This window comes from Ranitomeya imitator, chromosome 1 (assembly GCF_032444005.1).
Source record: "Ranitomeya imitator isolate aRanImi1 chromosome 1, aRanImi1.pri, whole genome shotgun sequence".
NCBI lineage: Eukaryota > Metazoa > Chordata > Amphibia > Anura > Dendrobatidae > Ranitomeya > Ranitomeya imitator.
In genome coordinates, this window is record NC_091282.1 from 1,138,249,928 (window position 1) to 1,138,267,455 (window position 17,528).

General features: G+C 46.3%; 1 protein-coding gene across 1 annotated transcript in view; it reads left to right on the plus strand.

Moving 5' to 3' along the window:
- The first annotated feature begins 4,172 nt into the window (after nt 1-4,172).
- The window catches only part of GUF1 (GTP binding elongation factor GUF1), a 58,835-nt gene continuing 45,479 nt past the window's right edge, over nt 4,173-17,528 (plus strand). Inside the window, exons 1-4 of the mRNA XM_069744517.1 lie at nt 4,173-4,228; nt 7,788-8,092; nt 9,194-9,305; nt 11,721-11,869. Of these exons, the coding sequence (XP_069600618.1) occupies nt 7,910-8,092; nt 9,194-9,305; nt 11,721-11,869 (444 nt within the window). The 5' untranslated portion in view covers nt 4,173-4,228; nt 7,788-7,909. The remainder of the gene's footprint in view (nt 4,229-7,787; nt 8,093-9,193; nt 9,306-11,720; nt 11,870-17,528) is intronic.

Sequence of the window (17,528 nt, forward strand, 5' to 3'; positions counted from 1 at the left end):
TTACCATGAAGGCCTGCTGCACAAAGTCTCCTCTTAACAGTTGTTGTAGAGATGTTTCGGACTGACTGACCTTCATTTCTTACAGTAATGATGGCCACTCGTTTTTCTTTACTTAGCTGCTTTTTTCTTGCCATAATACAAATTCTAACAGTCTGTCTATTCAGTAGGACTATCAGCTGTGTATCCACCAGACTTCTGCACAACACAACTGATGGTCCCAACACCATTTATAAGGCAAGAAATCCCACTTATTAAACCTGACAGGGCACACCTGTGAATTGAAAACCATTCCCGGTGACTACCTCTTGAAGCACATCAAGAAAATACCAAGAGTGTCCAAAGCAGTCATCAAGCAAAAGGTGGCTACTTTGAAGAACCTAGAATATAAGACATAATTTCAGTTGTTTCACACTTTTTTGTTAAGTATATACGGTAATTCCACATGTGTTAATTTATAGTTTTGATGCCTTCAGTGTGAATTTACAATCTTCATAGTCCTGAAATTACAGAAAAAATTTTAAATGAGGAGGTGTGTCCAAACTTTTGGTCTGTACTGTATATATATACTGAAGAATATTTCGTCTTAAATCGATGTGTAAATGACAGAGGACTGCTGTATGTAAAGCTCGTGTTAAAATCACATTGCATATGGATTACATACGGATATATACATGCGAGGAAATCACATCATCGCATTGCAAACAGATTACACACGGATGACCATGCGGAGAACACTCGTGCAACTCTCGGCCGAGAGAATTGAACCGATTTTTAATATGTTAAGTGTGACGCCGGCCAAAGGAAAATAGTCGGACTTGCACTCAGCCTCATAGAATAACATTGGTCTGGGTGCAACGACCCTTATATGTCAGATACCAGTCATCAGTGACAAAAAGATATAGAGTACTCCATCAAGTAATAGAGATCCTCTCAGCACAAGCACTTTATGATTGTTGCAATATTACTACATTTGCACTAGGAGAGTATATGTTTACATGCTCTTCCAATACTGTATACTTATGTAATTGGTGGAACTGCCTCTCACCCCAACCCCGTATTCCCAGGGCTTCTATTGTGGATCCTATCTTTTCCTTCCTCAATAATTTTTGTTTACAAGATTATGTATATAACTTATCATTGTATCAATAATATCATGTTTAATTATTGAAGTCAGCACTCCAATTATCTTTATTTACACATGGGGCATCGTTATACTCAGGAGAAATTGCACAACAAATTGTATGGTCCATTTTTTTTCCTGTTACCTTTGTGAAAATAAAAAAATAGGTCTAATGTGAAATATTTTTGTGAAAAAAAACATTCTTAAAATTCCTGTGAAGCACCTGAAGGGTTAATAAACTTCTTGAGTGTGATTTTGAGCCTCTTGAGGGGTGCGGTTTTTAGATTGGTGTCACTTTGGGGTATTTTCTGCCATACAGACGCCTCAAAGTCTCTTCAAATGTGATGTGGTCTCTAAAAACAATGGTGTAAAAATGAGAAATCGCTGGTCAAGTTTTAACCCTTATAACTTATTAACAAAAAAAAATTGCTTAAAAAATTGTGCTGATGTAAAGTAGACATGTGGGAAATGTTATTTATTGAGTATTTTGTGTTACATGACTCTCTGGTTTAAGGGCATAAAAATGAAAAGTTTGAAAATTGCTACATTTTAAAAAATTTTGCCAAATTTTCAGTTTTTTTCACAAATAAACACAAGTCATATCGAAGAAATTTTACCACTATCATAAAGTACAATATGTCTTGAGAAAACAATCTCAGAATCTGCGGGATCCGTTGAAGCGTTCCAGAGTTATAACCTCATAAAGTGACAGTGGACAGAAGTGTAAAATTTGGCCTGGTCAGGAAGGTGCAAACAGGCTTGGGGGGTAAAGGGTTAGTCCACTACTAGGACATCCCCTTCTTGATCAAAGTGATTGGCCCCCATAAAATTATAAAGCCTGTACTCACCTCCTGTGCTTTAGCTGTTCCCGCGGTGTCGGCACTCGCTCTCCCAGGGTTCTCGTGCAGTGTTGGGACACGTGATGCCGACGCCCAGTCAGGGCTGGCGTCACTGTGACCGCTTTCGGATGGGCATCTTCTTGACGACTTCTTGGCTACTTCGGGGTATCTTCTGGGCGACTTCTGGGCATTTTCTAGGAGTCTTTTTGGCGACTTCTGGGCATCTTTTTGGCATTTTCTAGGCGACTTCTGTGCGTCTTCTGAGTGACTTCTGGGTGCTTTCTTGACATCTTCTAGACCAGGGGTCCGCAACTCCAGTCCTCAAGGCCCACCAACAGGTCATGTTTTCAGGATTTCACAGGTGATGCAATTATTACCTGGGCAAGACTAAGGAAATCCTGGAAACATGACATGTTGGTGGGCCTTGAGGACTGGAGTTGGGGACCCCTGTTCTAGGCGACTTCTGTGCGTCTTCTGGGTGACTTCTAGGAGACTTCTGTGCATCTTCTGGGTGACTTCTGGGCGTCTTCTGGGTGACTTCTGGGCATCTTCTTGGCATCTTCTGGGCGTCTTCTGGGCATCTTCTGGGCGACTTCTGGGCGACTTCTGGGTGAATTCTGGGCGACTTTTGGATATTTTCTGGACATCTTCTGGGATTCTTCCTGGCATCTTCTGGGTGTCTTCCTGGGGTCTTCTGGGCATGTTCTAGGAGACTTCTGTGCATCTTCTGGGTGACTTCTGGGCGTCTTCTTGGCATCTTCTGGGCGACTTCTGGGCATCTTCTGGGTGTCTTCTGGGTGACTTCTGGACATCATCTGGGTGTCTTCCTGGCGTCTTCTGCGAGTGTTCTGGGCATCTTCTGAGCATCTTCTGGGCAACGTCTGGGTAACTTCTGGGCATTATCTGGGCAACTTTTGCACATCTTCTGGGAGTCTTCCTGGCATCTTCTGGGTGTCTTCCTGGGGTCTTCTGGGCAACTTCTGAGCATGTTCTGGGCGTCTTCCCACTGACTCGCAGTATAAGTCTTGCGTGTCTTCCTGAAGAACGGTCCGGTCACTTCTTTTAACGGCATCTTTGGAAACCTGAAGCGATTAGAAGTCTCTCACAATATGTGAGCAGCGGGTCTCTTTTACAAAGCAATGCTTATTTCAGTCTTTTGAGTGCTTTGTGGGGGCTTTTTCAAGGACAAAATAGAAGAGAAAATCCAGCTTCCAAAAATATCCAATTTATTAAAGTTAAAATCCAAGGTCCAAAAACATGGTTCACAGGAGAGGAGATAGCAGCATGCTACTATAATATGCTGCTATCTCCTCTCCTGTGAACCATGTTTTTGGACCTTGGATTTTAACTTTAATAAATTGGATATTTTTGGAAGCTGGATTTTCTCTTCTATTTTGTTCTATTGTTTCACGTGAAGACTGCACGGCATCCGGGCTTCCCCCACAACAAATGCCTAGTAGGTGAGCTGGTTTCTCTCCATTTTTTTTTTCCTTTTGCTTTTTCAAGGAGACCCTGCACCAAATCAACTTGAAAACAAAAAACCTGATGTGAACAAAACCCTTAGGCCGGCGTCACACTGGCGTTTTAAACGGCCGAGTGCAATGCGATAAAGCGAGCAGGATCCGAGTGTCATTAGCATATCGCATCCGATGCAATACGCCAGTGTGACGCCGGCCTTAGGGTATGTGCACACATTGCGGATCTGCAGCAGTTTTACATGCGTTGTACAGTACCATGTAAACCTATGGAAAACAAAATCCGCAGTGTACGTGCTGCAGAACATACCGCGCGGAAATGTAGCGTTGTTTATTCCGCAGCATGTCAATTCTTTGTGCGGATTCCGCAGCGGTTTACACCTGCTCCATAATAGGAATCCGAAGGTGGTAAAACGCAGGCGAAATCCTCACAAAAAGCGCTGGAAATCCACGGTGAATCCGTAGGTAATTTTCAGGATTTTTCAAAAAACGAGCGGCAAAATCCACTCAGAAATCCGCAGCGTGGGCACAGAGCCTTATTTTCCCACCAGATGTTTATCAGGACATCTCCAGAAACAAAGGTTGTAGGTGACATGCTTTCGGACTGGATTCGTAAAAAAAAAACTGATCCAAAAAACTATGTGCGCACAGTGTTCCAATAAACGAGACAAAAAAAAATCATTTCTAAGATCTCTTGTGGCATTGCCGCTTTAAGGGCAGCAGAGAAGCGGTGCATGCCGGGAGGCCGGCTGTCACATGGACCCAGGACTGGAGGACGCGCTGCAGGCAGGAAGGTGAGTGCAGCTGCCGGTGACACATGGCCGCCACTGACTCCCGGGGCCCCGCCGGGTGCTGCACTGCCCTGCACCGCACGCAGGGGGCGCTGTGTCACCGCCGCTGTATTAACCCTCTCAGTGTCCGGACACGGGAACGCTCCGCACACACTTTGTGGTTATGTAAATAATGTCGCACGTCTCCTGATGTCCCCACAGAATGGCGCAGACCCATGGTTGGCGTCTCAGTGACCCTGACCCTCCTTCTCCCCATAGTAACTTGTAGCGAGCTCCCCTTCTTTCTTGGAGATCCGAATCCCCCCATCAGGAGGCACCATCAGCGTTCTGCCACTAGAGGGAGCCCTGTGCCTGGCGTTTACACTGCACCCACCATAGTGGTGACCTGAGACCCCAGGAAGTCACAGTGCGACCCCCGAACATCACCACTGAGGGCACAGAGCTTCAGGCAGCGGCTCTTAACCCCTTCCTGACTGGGAGCTTTTTTCTGTTCATATTCATATGTGTCAGAATAATTATTATTTATTTTTTCCTATGAATGAGCTCCGCGGGGGATTGGGTTTTTTTTTTGAATGCACGAGCTGCAGTTTTTATTGATTCCAGTTGTGTCAGATGTGTCAGGAGGGTGAGTGCGCGATATTCACCTGTCCCCGTCCCACCGCTGGGCTCCGTCTTCCACATCCTCTGGCTGTGACGTTCAGGTGAATGGGCGCGATGACGTGTTTAGTGCGCGCCCTCTGCCTGAACAGTCACAACCAGAGGACCCAGAAGACAGAGCGGCGCGAGGCGGTGGAACATGGACAGGTCAATATCGCAAGTGCCGAGGGCCTGAGCCAGCAGCGACTCCGGCACCTGACCCCCATAGCGCGCCAGTGTCCCCTTCTGCTCAGGCCCCCGGCACTCGGCGCCCAGCGACGAGAGGAGAGTATGTCATTTTATTTTTTTTAATCGCAGCAGCAGCAGCATACGGGGCATATTATGCTATGGAGCATCTTATGGGGCCATCAACCTTTATGGAGCAGCAGGGGCATATGGATGGGAGCAGCACATGACAGGATGGGGCACAGGATGGGAGCAGCACATGACAGCATGGGGCACAGGATGAGAGCAGCACATGACAGGATGGGGGCACAGGATGAGAGCAGCACATGACAGGATGGGGGCACAGGATGGGAGCAGCACATGACAAGATGGGTCACAGGATGGGAGCAGCACATGACAGGATGGGGGCACAGGATGAGAGCAGCACATGACAGGATGGGGGTGCAGGATGGGAGCAGCACATGACAGGATGGGGGCACAGGATGGGAGCAGCACATGACAAGATGGCGGTGCAGGATGAGAGCAGCACATGACAGGATGGGGGTGCAGGATGGGAGCAGCACATGACAGGATGGGGGCACAGGATGAGAGCAGCACATGACAGGATGGGGGTGCAGGATGGGAGCAGCACATGACAGGATGGGGGCACAGGATGGGAGCAGCACATGACAAGATGGCGGTGCAGGATGAGAGCAGCACATGACAGGATGGGGGTGCAGGATGGGAGCAGCACATGACAGGATGGGGGCACAGGATGGGAGCAGCACATGACAGGATGGGGGCACAGGATGGGAGCAGCACATGACAGGATGGGGGCACAGGATGAGAGCAGCACATGACAGGATGGCGGTGCAGGATGAGAGCAGCACATGACAGGATGGGGGCACAGGATGGGAGCAGCACATGACAGGATGGGGGCACAGGATGGGAGCAGCACATGACAAGATGGGTCACAGGATGGGAGCAGCACATGACAGAATGGGGGCACAGGATGGGAGCAGCACATGACAGGATGGGGGTGCAGGATGGAAGCAGCAGATGACAGGATGGGGCACAGGATGAGAGCAGCACATACCAGAATGGGGCGCAGGATGGAAGCAGCACATTACAGGATGGGACGCAGTATGGGGGCGCAGGATGGGAGCAGCATGACAGGATGGGGCGCAGGATGGATGCAGCACATGACAGAATGGGGGCTCAGGATGGGAGCAGCACATGACAGGGTGGAGACTATATACCAATATAAATGCTCGCCACCCGGGCGTAGAACGGGTTCAATAGCTAGTAGATTATAATGAGGGTGTGTGTGTGTCTGTCTGTGTAAGGGTCTCACCACACGTACTGGAAACACTGATGTGGGGGCCTAACACAGCTACCACAACCATGTGCATCCTACATTACACATGGGTCAAAGGGGTCGTCTCCTCAGACAGTCTGTGGTGATCAGCCAATTTGTCTACTTCCAGCAAGCCTTGACCAACTGATTGCTGCAAGGGAATTTTATTATATGGCGGTTTTGCCTTAAAGGGATCCTGTCACCCCCAAAATCGACGATGAGCTAAGCCCACCGGCATCGGGGTCTTATCTACAGCATTCTGGAATGCTGTAGATAAGCCCCCGATGTATTCTAAAAGATGAAAAAAAGAGGTTAGATTATACTCACCCAGGGGCGGTCCCGGTACGCTGGGTGTCGCCGTCCGGTCCAGCGTCTCCCATTGTCTTCGCGCTCCGGTGCAGGCGTACTTTGTCTGTCCTGTTGAGGGCAGAGCAAAGTACTGTAGTGCGCAGGCGCCAAGGAAGGTCAGAGAGGTCTGGCGCCTGCGCACTGCAGTACTTTGCTCTGCCCTCAACAGGACAGACAAAGTACGCCTGCACCTGAGCGTGAAGACAAGAAGAGGACGTCATCTGATGAAGATAGGAGGCGCCGGACCACGACACCCATCAGACGGGACCGCCCCTGAGTGAGTATAATCTAACCTCTTTTTCTCATCTTTCAGGTAACATCGGGAACTTATCTGCAGCATTACAGAGTGCTGTAGATAAGCCCATGATGCTGGTGGGCTTAGCTCACCTACGATTTTGGGGGTGACAGGCTCCCTTTAATACGAGGAGTGGTGAAGACCACCAGAACGCTCCTCGTTCAGAATGACCATAGAGTGGGGACACGAGCAAGGGTTCCCACCTGCGTGATGTCCATGTGCTCTAAGGAGGCATATTGGTTGGTGCAATATGGCAACTTTGGCCTCCACACAGATCACTGCTGCACCACGGCATAATGCAGGTGAAAGGGGGTCTCATAGTGACCACCATGGTACTGTGGCTACAACAAGGTAGTTGCAAAAGAATCCAGCTGATTTCACCTTTTTGCAGCTTCCTTGTGTTTCTCTACTGGTTGCAACGTACCCTAATTCCCCTGCATGAAGGAGCAACACACAGCAGTGATATTTGGCCTCTGTGGCCTAAGCCTCTTGGTCGCGGCTGCTCAGGCGGGGTCGCGGCTGCTCAGGCGGGGTCACCGCTGCTCAGGCGGGGTCACGGCTGCTCATGCGGGGTCGCGGCTGCTCATGCGGGGTCGCGGCTGCTCAGGCGGGGTCGCGGCTTCCAATTTTCCTAATCTATTCTGGATGCATGTTTGAGTTACTCATGATGGATTCGTCCCATTTCCTTTAACTTCCATTACTGATCTTTTTTTTTTTTTTTTCTTTTTTTTAACCCTTACATATTTTTCTTGTTCTTCCAGTCTGTCCTGCATGAGAAGTATGGAGCACACGTGTAATAAAATGGTCGTACACCGGGCTGCACTGTACGTATGAGGACTGACTCTGAACCTGCTGGAAGAGTCGTCGGGCTGATCGAGGAGAAATGTTTGCTGTGAATCCTCATCACACCGCAAGGTGTCTGCATCTCTGGAAGTGGAAACCTCACGTTTGTGCCCTGCGCAGACACCTGTGGGGGCAGCCCGTGACCGTCTGGGGAGGAGACCACGTATTGCCAACATTTCATCCTACAAACCTACGTCCGGCGGCATCGTACAGTACAAAAAAGGTGAATTCTGAATTCTAGTTCATTCCTAAGTTCTTCCTTCTACTATGACGCTGCGTGGTTTTCTAGTCTTCACCAGAAAAGAATCTCACTACGAACAGCAATATGGATTTCCCATTGAAATAGATTTGAAGCAGGTTTTGATGTACGGTATATTTTGTCATAGAATTAACCTAAGGGTATGTGTCCACGTTCAGGATTGCATCAGGATTTGGTCAGGATTTTTCATCAGTATTTGTAGCCAAAACCAGGAGTGGGTGATAAATACAGAAGTGGTGCATATGTTTCTATTATACTTTTCCGCTAATTGTTCCACTCCTGGTTTTGGCTTACAAATACTGATGAAAAATCCTGACCAAATACTAATGCAATCCTGAACGTGGACACATACCCTAAGGGTTTGTTCACACAACATTTTTATTTTTTTTTTTTTAATAAATCCACTCTAAGAAGTATCTTACAAAATGGTATCAATAAAAACGTCAGCTCGGCGCGCAAAAAATAAGCCCTCACCCGGCCCCAGATCACGAAAAATGGATACTCTACAGGTCTCAGAAAATGGTGCCATTTTTTTAAACACATTTTAGATTTTTTTTTCACCACTTAAATAGAAAAGAACCTAGACATGTTTGGTGTCTGTGAATTCGTAATGACCTGGAGAATCTTAATGGCAGGCCAGTTTTAGCAATTTAGTGAAAATCGTAAAAGAAAAAAAAACTGGAATGACACTTTTTTTTTGCAATTTTACCGTACTTGGAATATCTTTCTCGTTTTCCAGTACACGATATGTTAAAACCAATGGTGTCGTTCAAAAGTGCAACTCGTCCCGCAAAAAACAAGCTTTCACATGGCCATATTGATGGATAAATGTAAAAAAAAGTTATGGCTCTGAGAAGAAGGGGAGCAAAAAAAGAAAACACAAAATTGGAAAGTGGCCCTGGGTTATTGGTGCCCTTGGGAGACTTGACGCTGCGATCATCTGCCACCTGTGCTGTGCATGGCAGGGCTTCAGACATGGGTACATTAGGGCTCAGGGGGATCGCGAGATGGATCTCTTGGAGCATTATATGTATGAATGGAAATGTCCTTCTCACTTTGTTTCAGGAAAGAATTGACATGTCTGAATACGATGTTGAATATATTAGAAATTTTAGTATAATTGCACATGTGGACCATGGGAAAAGTACGCTGGCAGACCGGCTCCTGGAAATCACAGGTATGATTATGTGTTAGTCATTGATACAAACCGTACAGAGTGAGATGGCGACTGACCGATCCCATGTGCAGTCTGTTGGGCTTTGTCCGCACTGCGTTCACGCCTACTCTACTGTGCGGAAGAGTTCCTGATGTGTGCGTCCTGCAGACGGCTCCGACGGGCACCGCTGCCTACACTTACGATGGTGGATGTGACCTGTGACTCAAATGGTGAAAAATGTAGTTACTTCCTATGCAAATACTATGCAAATTGCCTCTTCTGAGAAAAAGAGGACTTAAACTCTATAGCGCCACCTGTTGGAAGTAGCGATCCTACAAGTCACAACCCTTTAACGAGTCGTGCAATATGACTTAGGATAAAAGCCAAATCAGTATCTCAATTCGTAGACACGGTGTTTCGGGCTGTTGGCCCTCATCAGTGTGAAGCATGAGAACTGATTTGGCTAGGTGAGAGGCTCTGGATTTGGGTCTAAGGGGTATCGTTTCTCCTTATGGAGGGTGACATACCATCTCTGGCTTGTCAAGGTAAGGAGGCTTATTCGCCGTGCAATGCTCCTCTGGGAAATAGAATATGCAAATTGCCTCTAATAATAATAATATACAAATATGCAAATACTAGTAATGTATAACATTGTATTGTATGCCAGCTCAGGTGAATAGAGCGTATAAGGTTAATGTTGGGCGCAATTCCCAGCGTAATCTCCAAACATAGGGCTCTTACGCAATGTGCATGAGCCTTCTGCAGTTTAGTATTTTAACCAAATGAGTATCAAGAATTGCTGAAAGAAAACCCATCGTCATGTACCCCCAAAACGGTAACACTAAAAACTGTCAAACCATTTGTTTGCAAAGTTATGAGGTTTTTATTATAGCATTTCACCTTACTTGGAATTTGTTGCCCTTTTTGTTTCTGGACCTTGCTGTATTGAATAGCGTCCATTATTTACTAATGTACTTTTTTTTTGGGGGGGAGAGGAGGGGAGGAGGGGGGGGGGGGAGGTTACCATTGTACAGTGACGCGACGCCTCTATAACCCCTCTAAGGAAACTTTTTTTTGTCCTCTGTTTTACTAGGGCTTGACATGCAACTTTTTGTGGATCTAATGATTAAATAGTATGCAACTATGTGAATTGCAACGGCCATTTAATAATTTTAGGGAATCCATCAGATATACCCCCCCCCCCCACACTTCCCATTCATGATCATGCAGGTTTTAAAACATTAGATCCATCGTTATCTCTATAACTTTTATCTCCTGCTGCGTTCCTGAGTGCTCTGGGCGTAACAGAGCACTTCCCAAGCCTCTGCCTGTGGAGGTTATTTCCCGCCCAGCACCAGTCTCTTTAGCTTGATTGATAGCTCACTGTTTTATTCCTTCCCTGGTTCCTCACGTCACACAGGCTGTGAGCTATCAATGACACTAAGGTTGCGTTCCCACCATGAGTTTTTGATGCTGCAGAATTCCGGAGAAAAAAAACGCAAGTAACCTATTTTACCTACTGGGTGCAGGAATACTGCAGAAATTCTGCAACATCTAAAATTCATGAAAAGCCCATTCTGGGAACTTAGCCTAAAGAGACTGGTGCTTGAAGGGGGAGACTGCCTCAGGAGACAGAGACTTAACTCCTCATTTACATGTGAGCGAAAATGCTAATTACTTAGGAATGCAGCAACAGATAGAAAATATAAAGGTGTCAATTGGTTTACATTTCAAGTCTGCATGCCCATATCTGAGGTTTGGTAGGAGATTTCCTTTTATTAAAATCAGTGTATTGCTTTGGCCTGGAGCTATTGCTCAATCAGTAGACAACATAGTCACAAGGTATCTCTAGCCTAATGGAGCACCATAGACCTGGTAGCACTGATAGCCTTACCTCCGTACAAGCAAAACAAGAACAGAAAACAACAATTTGGCATATTACCTGTTTATGCAGACTTATAGAATGAAATGATGGAACTCATATGAGCTCTGTCCTTGTTTTTTCACAGATAGAACTCGGATCTATTGTAGTCTAGGGTTGCACACGTAATTTTTGCGGACATTGTATTTTTCACCAAAACGTGGAGACTTGTCGAATTTTGATCCAAATCCAGGCTCAAAACTTCTCGTATGAAAAACAAAGCTGATGAAACTTGAGAAAAATTGGCACAATAACCAAAACTGTTGAAAATCGGTCCATTTTTTTGCCTGCGAGAGAAATCACTGAAGTCTGAATGAGGCTTTTTTTTTCTCTACTAATATTTATTTTTTAAGCACCATTTGTTCCAGGCTGCTGTACACATGAAGAGGGTCTACATACACAAAATACATACATAAAACCCAGCCACCAAGCTAACATTGACAAACCGGTATGGAGGGGCAGACTACCCTGTCCTCACGGGCTTACAGTGTGGATTATCTCGCTCCTTCCCACAGGGTGTATTCCAAAAGCTGCCTCCAATAAGCAAGTTCTCGACAAGCTGCAGGTGGAGAGGGAGCGCGGGATTACGGTGAAGGCGCAGACTGCCTCTCTGTTTTACACTTATGAGGCAAAGAAGTATCTCCTGAACCTGATTGACACTCCGGTGAGTTACTGCGACGTTTCCTTTACGTTGTTCCTTTGTTGTCATGCTTTCTATGTGCGGATGCAAAATGAGTTAAATAGTAATATTCGATAGCACCGTTTTTCTATAGACCCCCCATAAGAGCTCTCCAATATTTAAAAGTTGCTTCCACATTAAAATGTAACACTTGCTAATTGCTGGGGGACCCATCTCTGGGACTCCCAATCACAGGAAATCGGGTGCACAAGTCATTACGCGAATAGATTGGCGGATGAGCATGTGGCTGCACTGCTAATCCATTCAAGGTCTACTGTAACAAGGTGGCACGGGGTGGTAGTAATAGCCGAGTCCACTTGGTCACAGTCAGTGAGCACCCCAGCCCCTTGCACATGAAATGACAGTTCTAGTCCCAGCCCCAGGTCACAGTGGGTTAACTCAGTCCTGCATCTGTTCTCCACAATGGGACGACGTCCTCCAGATGAACCACACTTCACACTGTATGGGACCCAACAGTGGCAACTTGTGTTTTAATAATAAAGGTGTAAAACTAAACAAGAGATGAATGCTTCCTATTCTGTCCCTAGACACTGGAATGGCTGCAGCAGCAAAGTCCATGACTCTCAGCAAGCTCTCTGGAGCCTAAGTCTCTGGTTGGGCACCAACATAGTCCTTGTGCACTGTTCCACTGCCTGGCAGTCCTTGGTAGCTTAAAGTCCCCAGCCGGGGATTCCTTTTGTCCAAGACGGGGATCCATATATACCCCAGACAGGGGTCCTCACTGTTCCAGACAGGAACACATTTCTGTCCCAGACGGGCACACACATATGCCCCAGACGTGGGCCTCTTCTGTCCCAAGTGGGGACACACCTGGGCCCCAGACCGGGACACACACCCTGCCTCAGGCAGCCAATCCTGGGCTCTGAGTAGGAAGCAGAAGCTTCCTTCTCTATTGAGGCTGAGGCAGCCCCCTGAATTAACCCCTTTTGTCCCTGCCTCTAGCATGTGCATAACAAACACAGCACAACAATCATACATGGCAGACACATCACATTTGACAGTGAATAACATTAACCCCTTTACCCCCAAGGGTGGTTTGCACGTTAATGACCAGGCCAATTTTTACAATTCTGACCACTGTCCCTTTATGAGGTTATAACTCCGAAACGCTTCAACGGATCCTGGTGATTCTGACATTGTTTTCTCGTGACATATTGTACTTCATGATAGTGGTAAAATTTCTTTGATAGTACCTGCGTTTATTTGTGAAAAAAACGGAAATTTGGCGAAAATTTTGAAAATTTCGCAATTTTCAAACTTTGAATTTTTATGCAATTAAATCACAGAGATATGTCACACAAAATACTTAATAAGTAACATTTCCCACAGGTCTCCTTTACATCAGCATAATTTTGGAACCAATTTTTTTTTTTGTTAGGGAGTTATAAGGGTTAAAAGTTGACCAGCAATTTCTCATTTTTACAACACCATTTTTTTTTAGGGACCACGTCTCATTTGAAGTCATTTTGAGGGGTCTATATGATAGAAAATGCCCAAGTGTGACACCATTCTAAAAACTGCACCCCTCAAGGTGCTCAAAACCACATTCAAGAAGTTTATTAACCCTTCAGGTGTTTAATAGGAATTTTTGGAATGTTTAAATAAAAATGAACATTTAACTTTTTTACACAAAAAATTTACTTCAGCTCCAATTTGTTTTATTTTACCAAGGGTAACAGGAGAAATTGGACCCAAAAAGTTGTTGTCCAATTTGTCCTGAGTACGCTGATACCCCATATGTGGCAGTAAACCACTGTTTGGGCGCATGGGAGAGCTCTGAAGGGAAGGAGCGCTATTTGACTTTTCAATGCAAAATTGACAGGAATTGAGATGGGACGCCATGTTGCGTTTGGAGAGCCACTGATGTGCCTAAACATTGAAACCCCCCACAAGTGACACCATTTTGGAAAGTAGACCCCCTAAGGAACTTATCTAGAGGTGTGGTGAGCACTTTGACCCACCAAGTGCTTCACAGAAGTTTATAATGCAGAACCGTAAAAATAAAAAATCATATTTTTTCACAAAAATTATATTTTTGCCCCCAATTTTTTATTTTTCCAAGGGTAAGAGAAGAAATTGGACCTCAAAAGTTGTTGTCCAATTTGTCCTGAGTACGCTGATACCCCATATGTGGCAGTAAACCACTGTTTGGGCGCATGGGAGAGCTCGGAAGGGAAGGAGCGCAGTTTGACTTTTCAATGCAAAATTGACAGAAATTGAGATGGGACGCCATGTTGCGTTTGGAGAGCCACTGATGTGCCTAAACATTGAAACCCCCCACAAGTGACACCATTTTGGAAAGTAGACCCCCTAAGGAACTTATCTAGAGGTGTGGTGAGCACTTTGACCCACCAAGTGCTTCACAGAAGTTTATAATGCAGAACCGTAAAAATAAAAAATCATATTTTTTCACAAAAATTATATTTTTGCCCCCAATTTTTTATTTTTCCAAGGGTAAGAGAAGAAATTGGACCTCAAAAGTTGTTGTCCAATTTGTCCCGAGTACGCTGATACCCCATATGTGGCAGTAAACCACTGTTTGGGCGCATGGGAGAGCTCGGAAGGGAAGGAGCGCCGTTTGACTTTTCAATGCAAAATTGACAGGAATTGAGATGGGACGCCATGTTGCGTTTGGAGAGCCCCTGATGTGCCGAAACAGTGGAAACCCCCCAATTATAACTGAAACCCTAATCTAAACACACCCCTAACCCTAATTCCAACGGTAACCCTAACCACACCTCTAACCCTGACACACCCCTAACCCTAATCCCAACCCTATTCCCAACTGTAAATGTAATCTAAACCCTAACCCTAACTTTAGCCCCAACCCTAACTGTAGCCCCAACCCTAACCCTAGCCCTAACCCTAGCCCTAACCCTAGCCCTAACCCTAGCCCTAGCCCTAACCCTAACCCTAGCCCTAACCCTAGCCCTAACCCTAGCCCTAACCCTAGCCCTAACCCTAGCCCTAACCCTAGCCCTAACCCTAGCCCTAATCCTAACCCTAGCCCTAACCCTAGCCCTAACCCTAGCCCTAGCCCTAACCCTAGCCCTAATGGGAAAATGGAAATAAATACATTTTTTTTTATTTTTCCCTAACTAAGGGGGTGATGAAGGGGGGTTTGATTTACTTTTATAGCGAGTTTTTTAGCGGATTTTTATGATTGGCAGCCGTCACACACTGAAAGACCCTTTTTATTGCAAAAAATATTTTTTGCAATACCACATTTTGAGAGCTATAATTTTTCCATATTTTGGTCCACAGAGTCATGTGAGGTCTTGTTTTTTGCGGGACGAGTTGACGTTTTTATTGAAAACATTTTTGGGCACGTGACATTTTTTTATCGCTTTTTATTCCGATTTTTGTGAGGAAGAATGACCAAAAGCCAGCTATTCATGAATTTCTATTGGGGGAGGCGTTTATACCGTTCCGCGTTTGGTAAAATTGATAAATCAGTTTTATTCTTCGGGTCAGTACGATTACAGCGATACCTCATTTATATCATTTTTTTATGGTTTGGTGCTTTTATACGATAAAAACTATTTTACAGAAAAAATAATTATTTTTGCATCGCTTTATTCTCAGGACTATAACTTTTTTATTTTTTTGCTGATGATGCTGTATGGCGGCTCTTTTTTTGCGGGACAATATGACGCTTTCAGCGGTACCATGGTTATTTATATCTGTCCTTTTGATCGCGTGTTATTCCGCTTTTTGTTCGGCGGTATGATAATAAAGCGTTGTTTTTTGCCTCGTTTTTTTTTTTTTTTTTCTTACGGTGTTTACTGAAGGGGTTAACTAGTGGGACAGTTTTATAGGTCGGGTCGTTACGGACGCGGCGATACTAAATATGTGTACTTTTATTGGTTTTTTTTTTTTTATTTAGATGAAGAAATGTATTTATGGGAATAATATTTTTTTTTTTTCATTATTTTGGAATATTTTTTTTTATTTTTTTTACTTTTTTACTTTGTCCCAGGGGGGGACATCACAGATCAGTGATCTGACAGTTTGCACAGCACTCTGTCAGATCACTGATCTGACATGCAGCGCTGCAGCCTTCACAGTGCCTGCTCTAAGCAGGCTCTGTGAAGCCACCTCCCTCCCTGCAGGACCCGGATCCGCGGCCATCTTGGATCCGGGGCTCGAGCAGGGAGGGAGGTGAGGAGACCCTCGCAGCAACGCGATCACATCGCGTTGCTGCGGGGGGCTCAGGGAAGCCCGCAGGGAGCCCCCTCCCTGCGCGGTGCTTCCCTGCACCGCCGGCACATCGCGATCATCTTTGATCGCGGTGTGCCAGGGGTTAATGTGCCGGGGGCGGTCCGTGACCGCTCCTGGCACATAGTGCCGGATGTCAGCTGCGATAAGCAGCTGACACCCGGCCGCGATCGGCCGCGCTCCCCCCGTGAGCGCGGCCGATCGGCTATGACGTACTATCCCGTCCAGGGTCAGATAAGCCCAGGGCACCTCGACGGGATAGTACGTCTAAGGTCACAGAGGGGTTAAGGCATGAGTGGTACATAGCAATACACATTATTGAGCAACAGCGAAACATTAGCATGTTAACATCCAGGTACACCATCCAAGTACTGTATAAAGTGCACGGGACCAGCATGAATGAGAGAGGGCGCACCGAGGGTATCTGCCACCTCCTTATACCCCTCCCTCCTAAAATATGGTCATCGCTGACCATAATTGCTCCTGAAACAAACGGGCAACATAGTCCATAAAAACTTACTTAGTCTCTTGAAGTGGGTCTTTCTGACCCTGGTCACCTTGCTCCTGGGAACTGTAAAACAAGTAACTTGGCCCGATGGCCACTTAACACAGTTCTCATATTCCTGACCAGGCTCGGTTCTCGAGTCCTCCTGATCGAGCTGTCCCCCTCCCTCCTTTTAGTGGACCATGGGCTTTTGACGGCGGTGGGCTGCATATAACATGGGGCCAGTCCAGGGGTAACACAATCCAGTTCTGAAGCAGCCACCAACGGGCGCAAACAAACTGGGAGGAGGGGAAAAACAATACACCGTCCTTTACACCGTGACCGTGATGGCCACTCCTGACACCTAAGTCCCGGTGTTGCACAGGGCTCTTTGCCCTTAAGAGACGCAGAACAGTCTCGTCACATTTTCCTTAGGTGCAACCGGCACAACACACATTTTTACTTCTCCGGCTTCTTTCCTTCGGCAACGACTGACTCAGCAAACTTGAACCCTCCCGGAGCAAAACAGCTGCGGAGACTGGGGTGAGAGTAAGCGTCACATTCTATGTGACTGCATCCGGTTGTGACGGTCCACCAGTGCGGCCACACTAACGGCTGCGGCGGTCCTTCTTTCTACCGCTTCCGCTTTCTCAACTGCTCCTTCTGGCTTAGGGTTCTCTGCAGCCGGGCACTCTGGCTCCCAATGATGTTCCTCACCGGCTGCTGCACAAGGACAGGTGACTCAGCAATGGCGTCTCTATTCCTGTCACGCCATCTTGCTCTTCTGGGCTCCACCCGTTCGTGGGCGGGGTCACTTCCTGCTGCTCCACCTGTTTCTTCTGATCAGGTTGGAAGGGCGGCAGCTTCTTCTTCGCCCGCACCCATTTAGGGTGGACATTCTTCAAAGGGGGTCGCAACCCC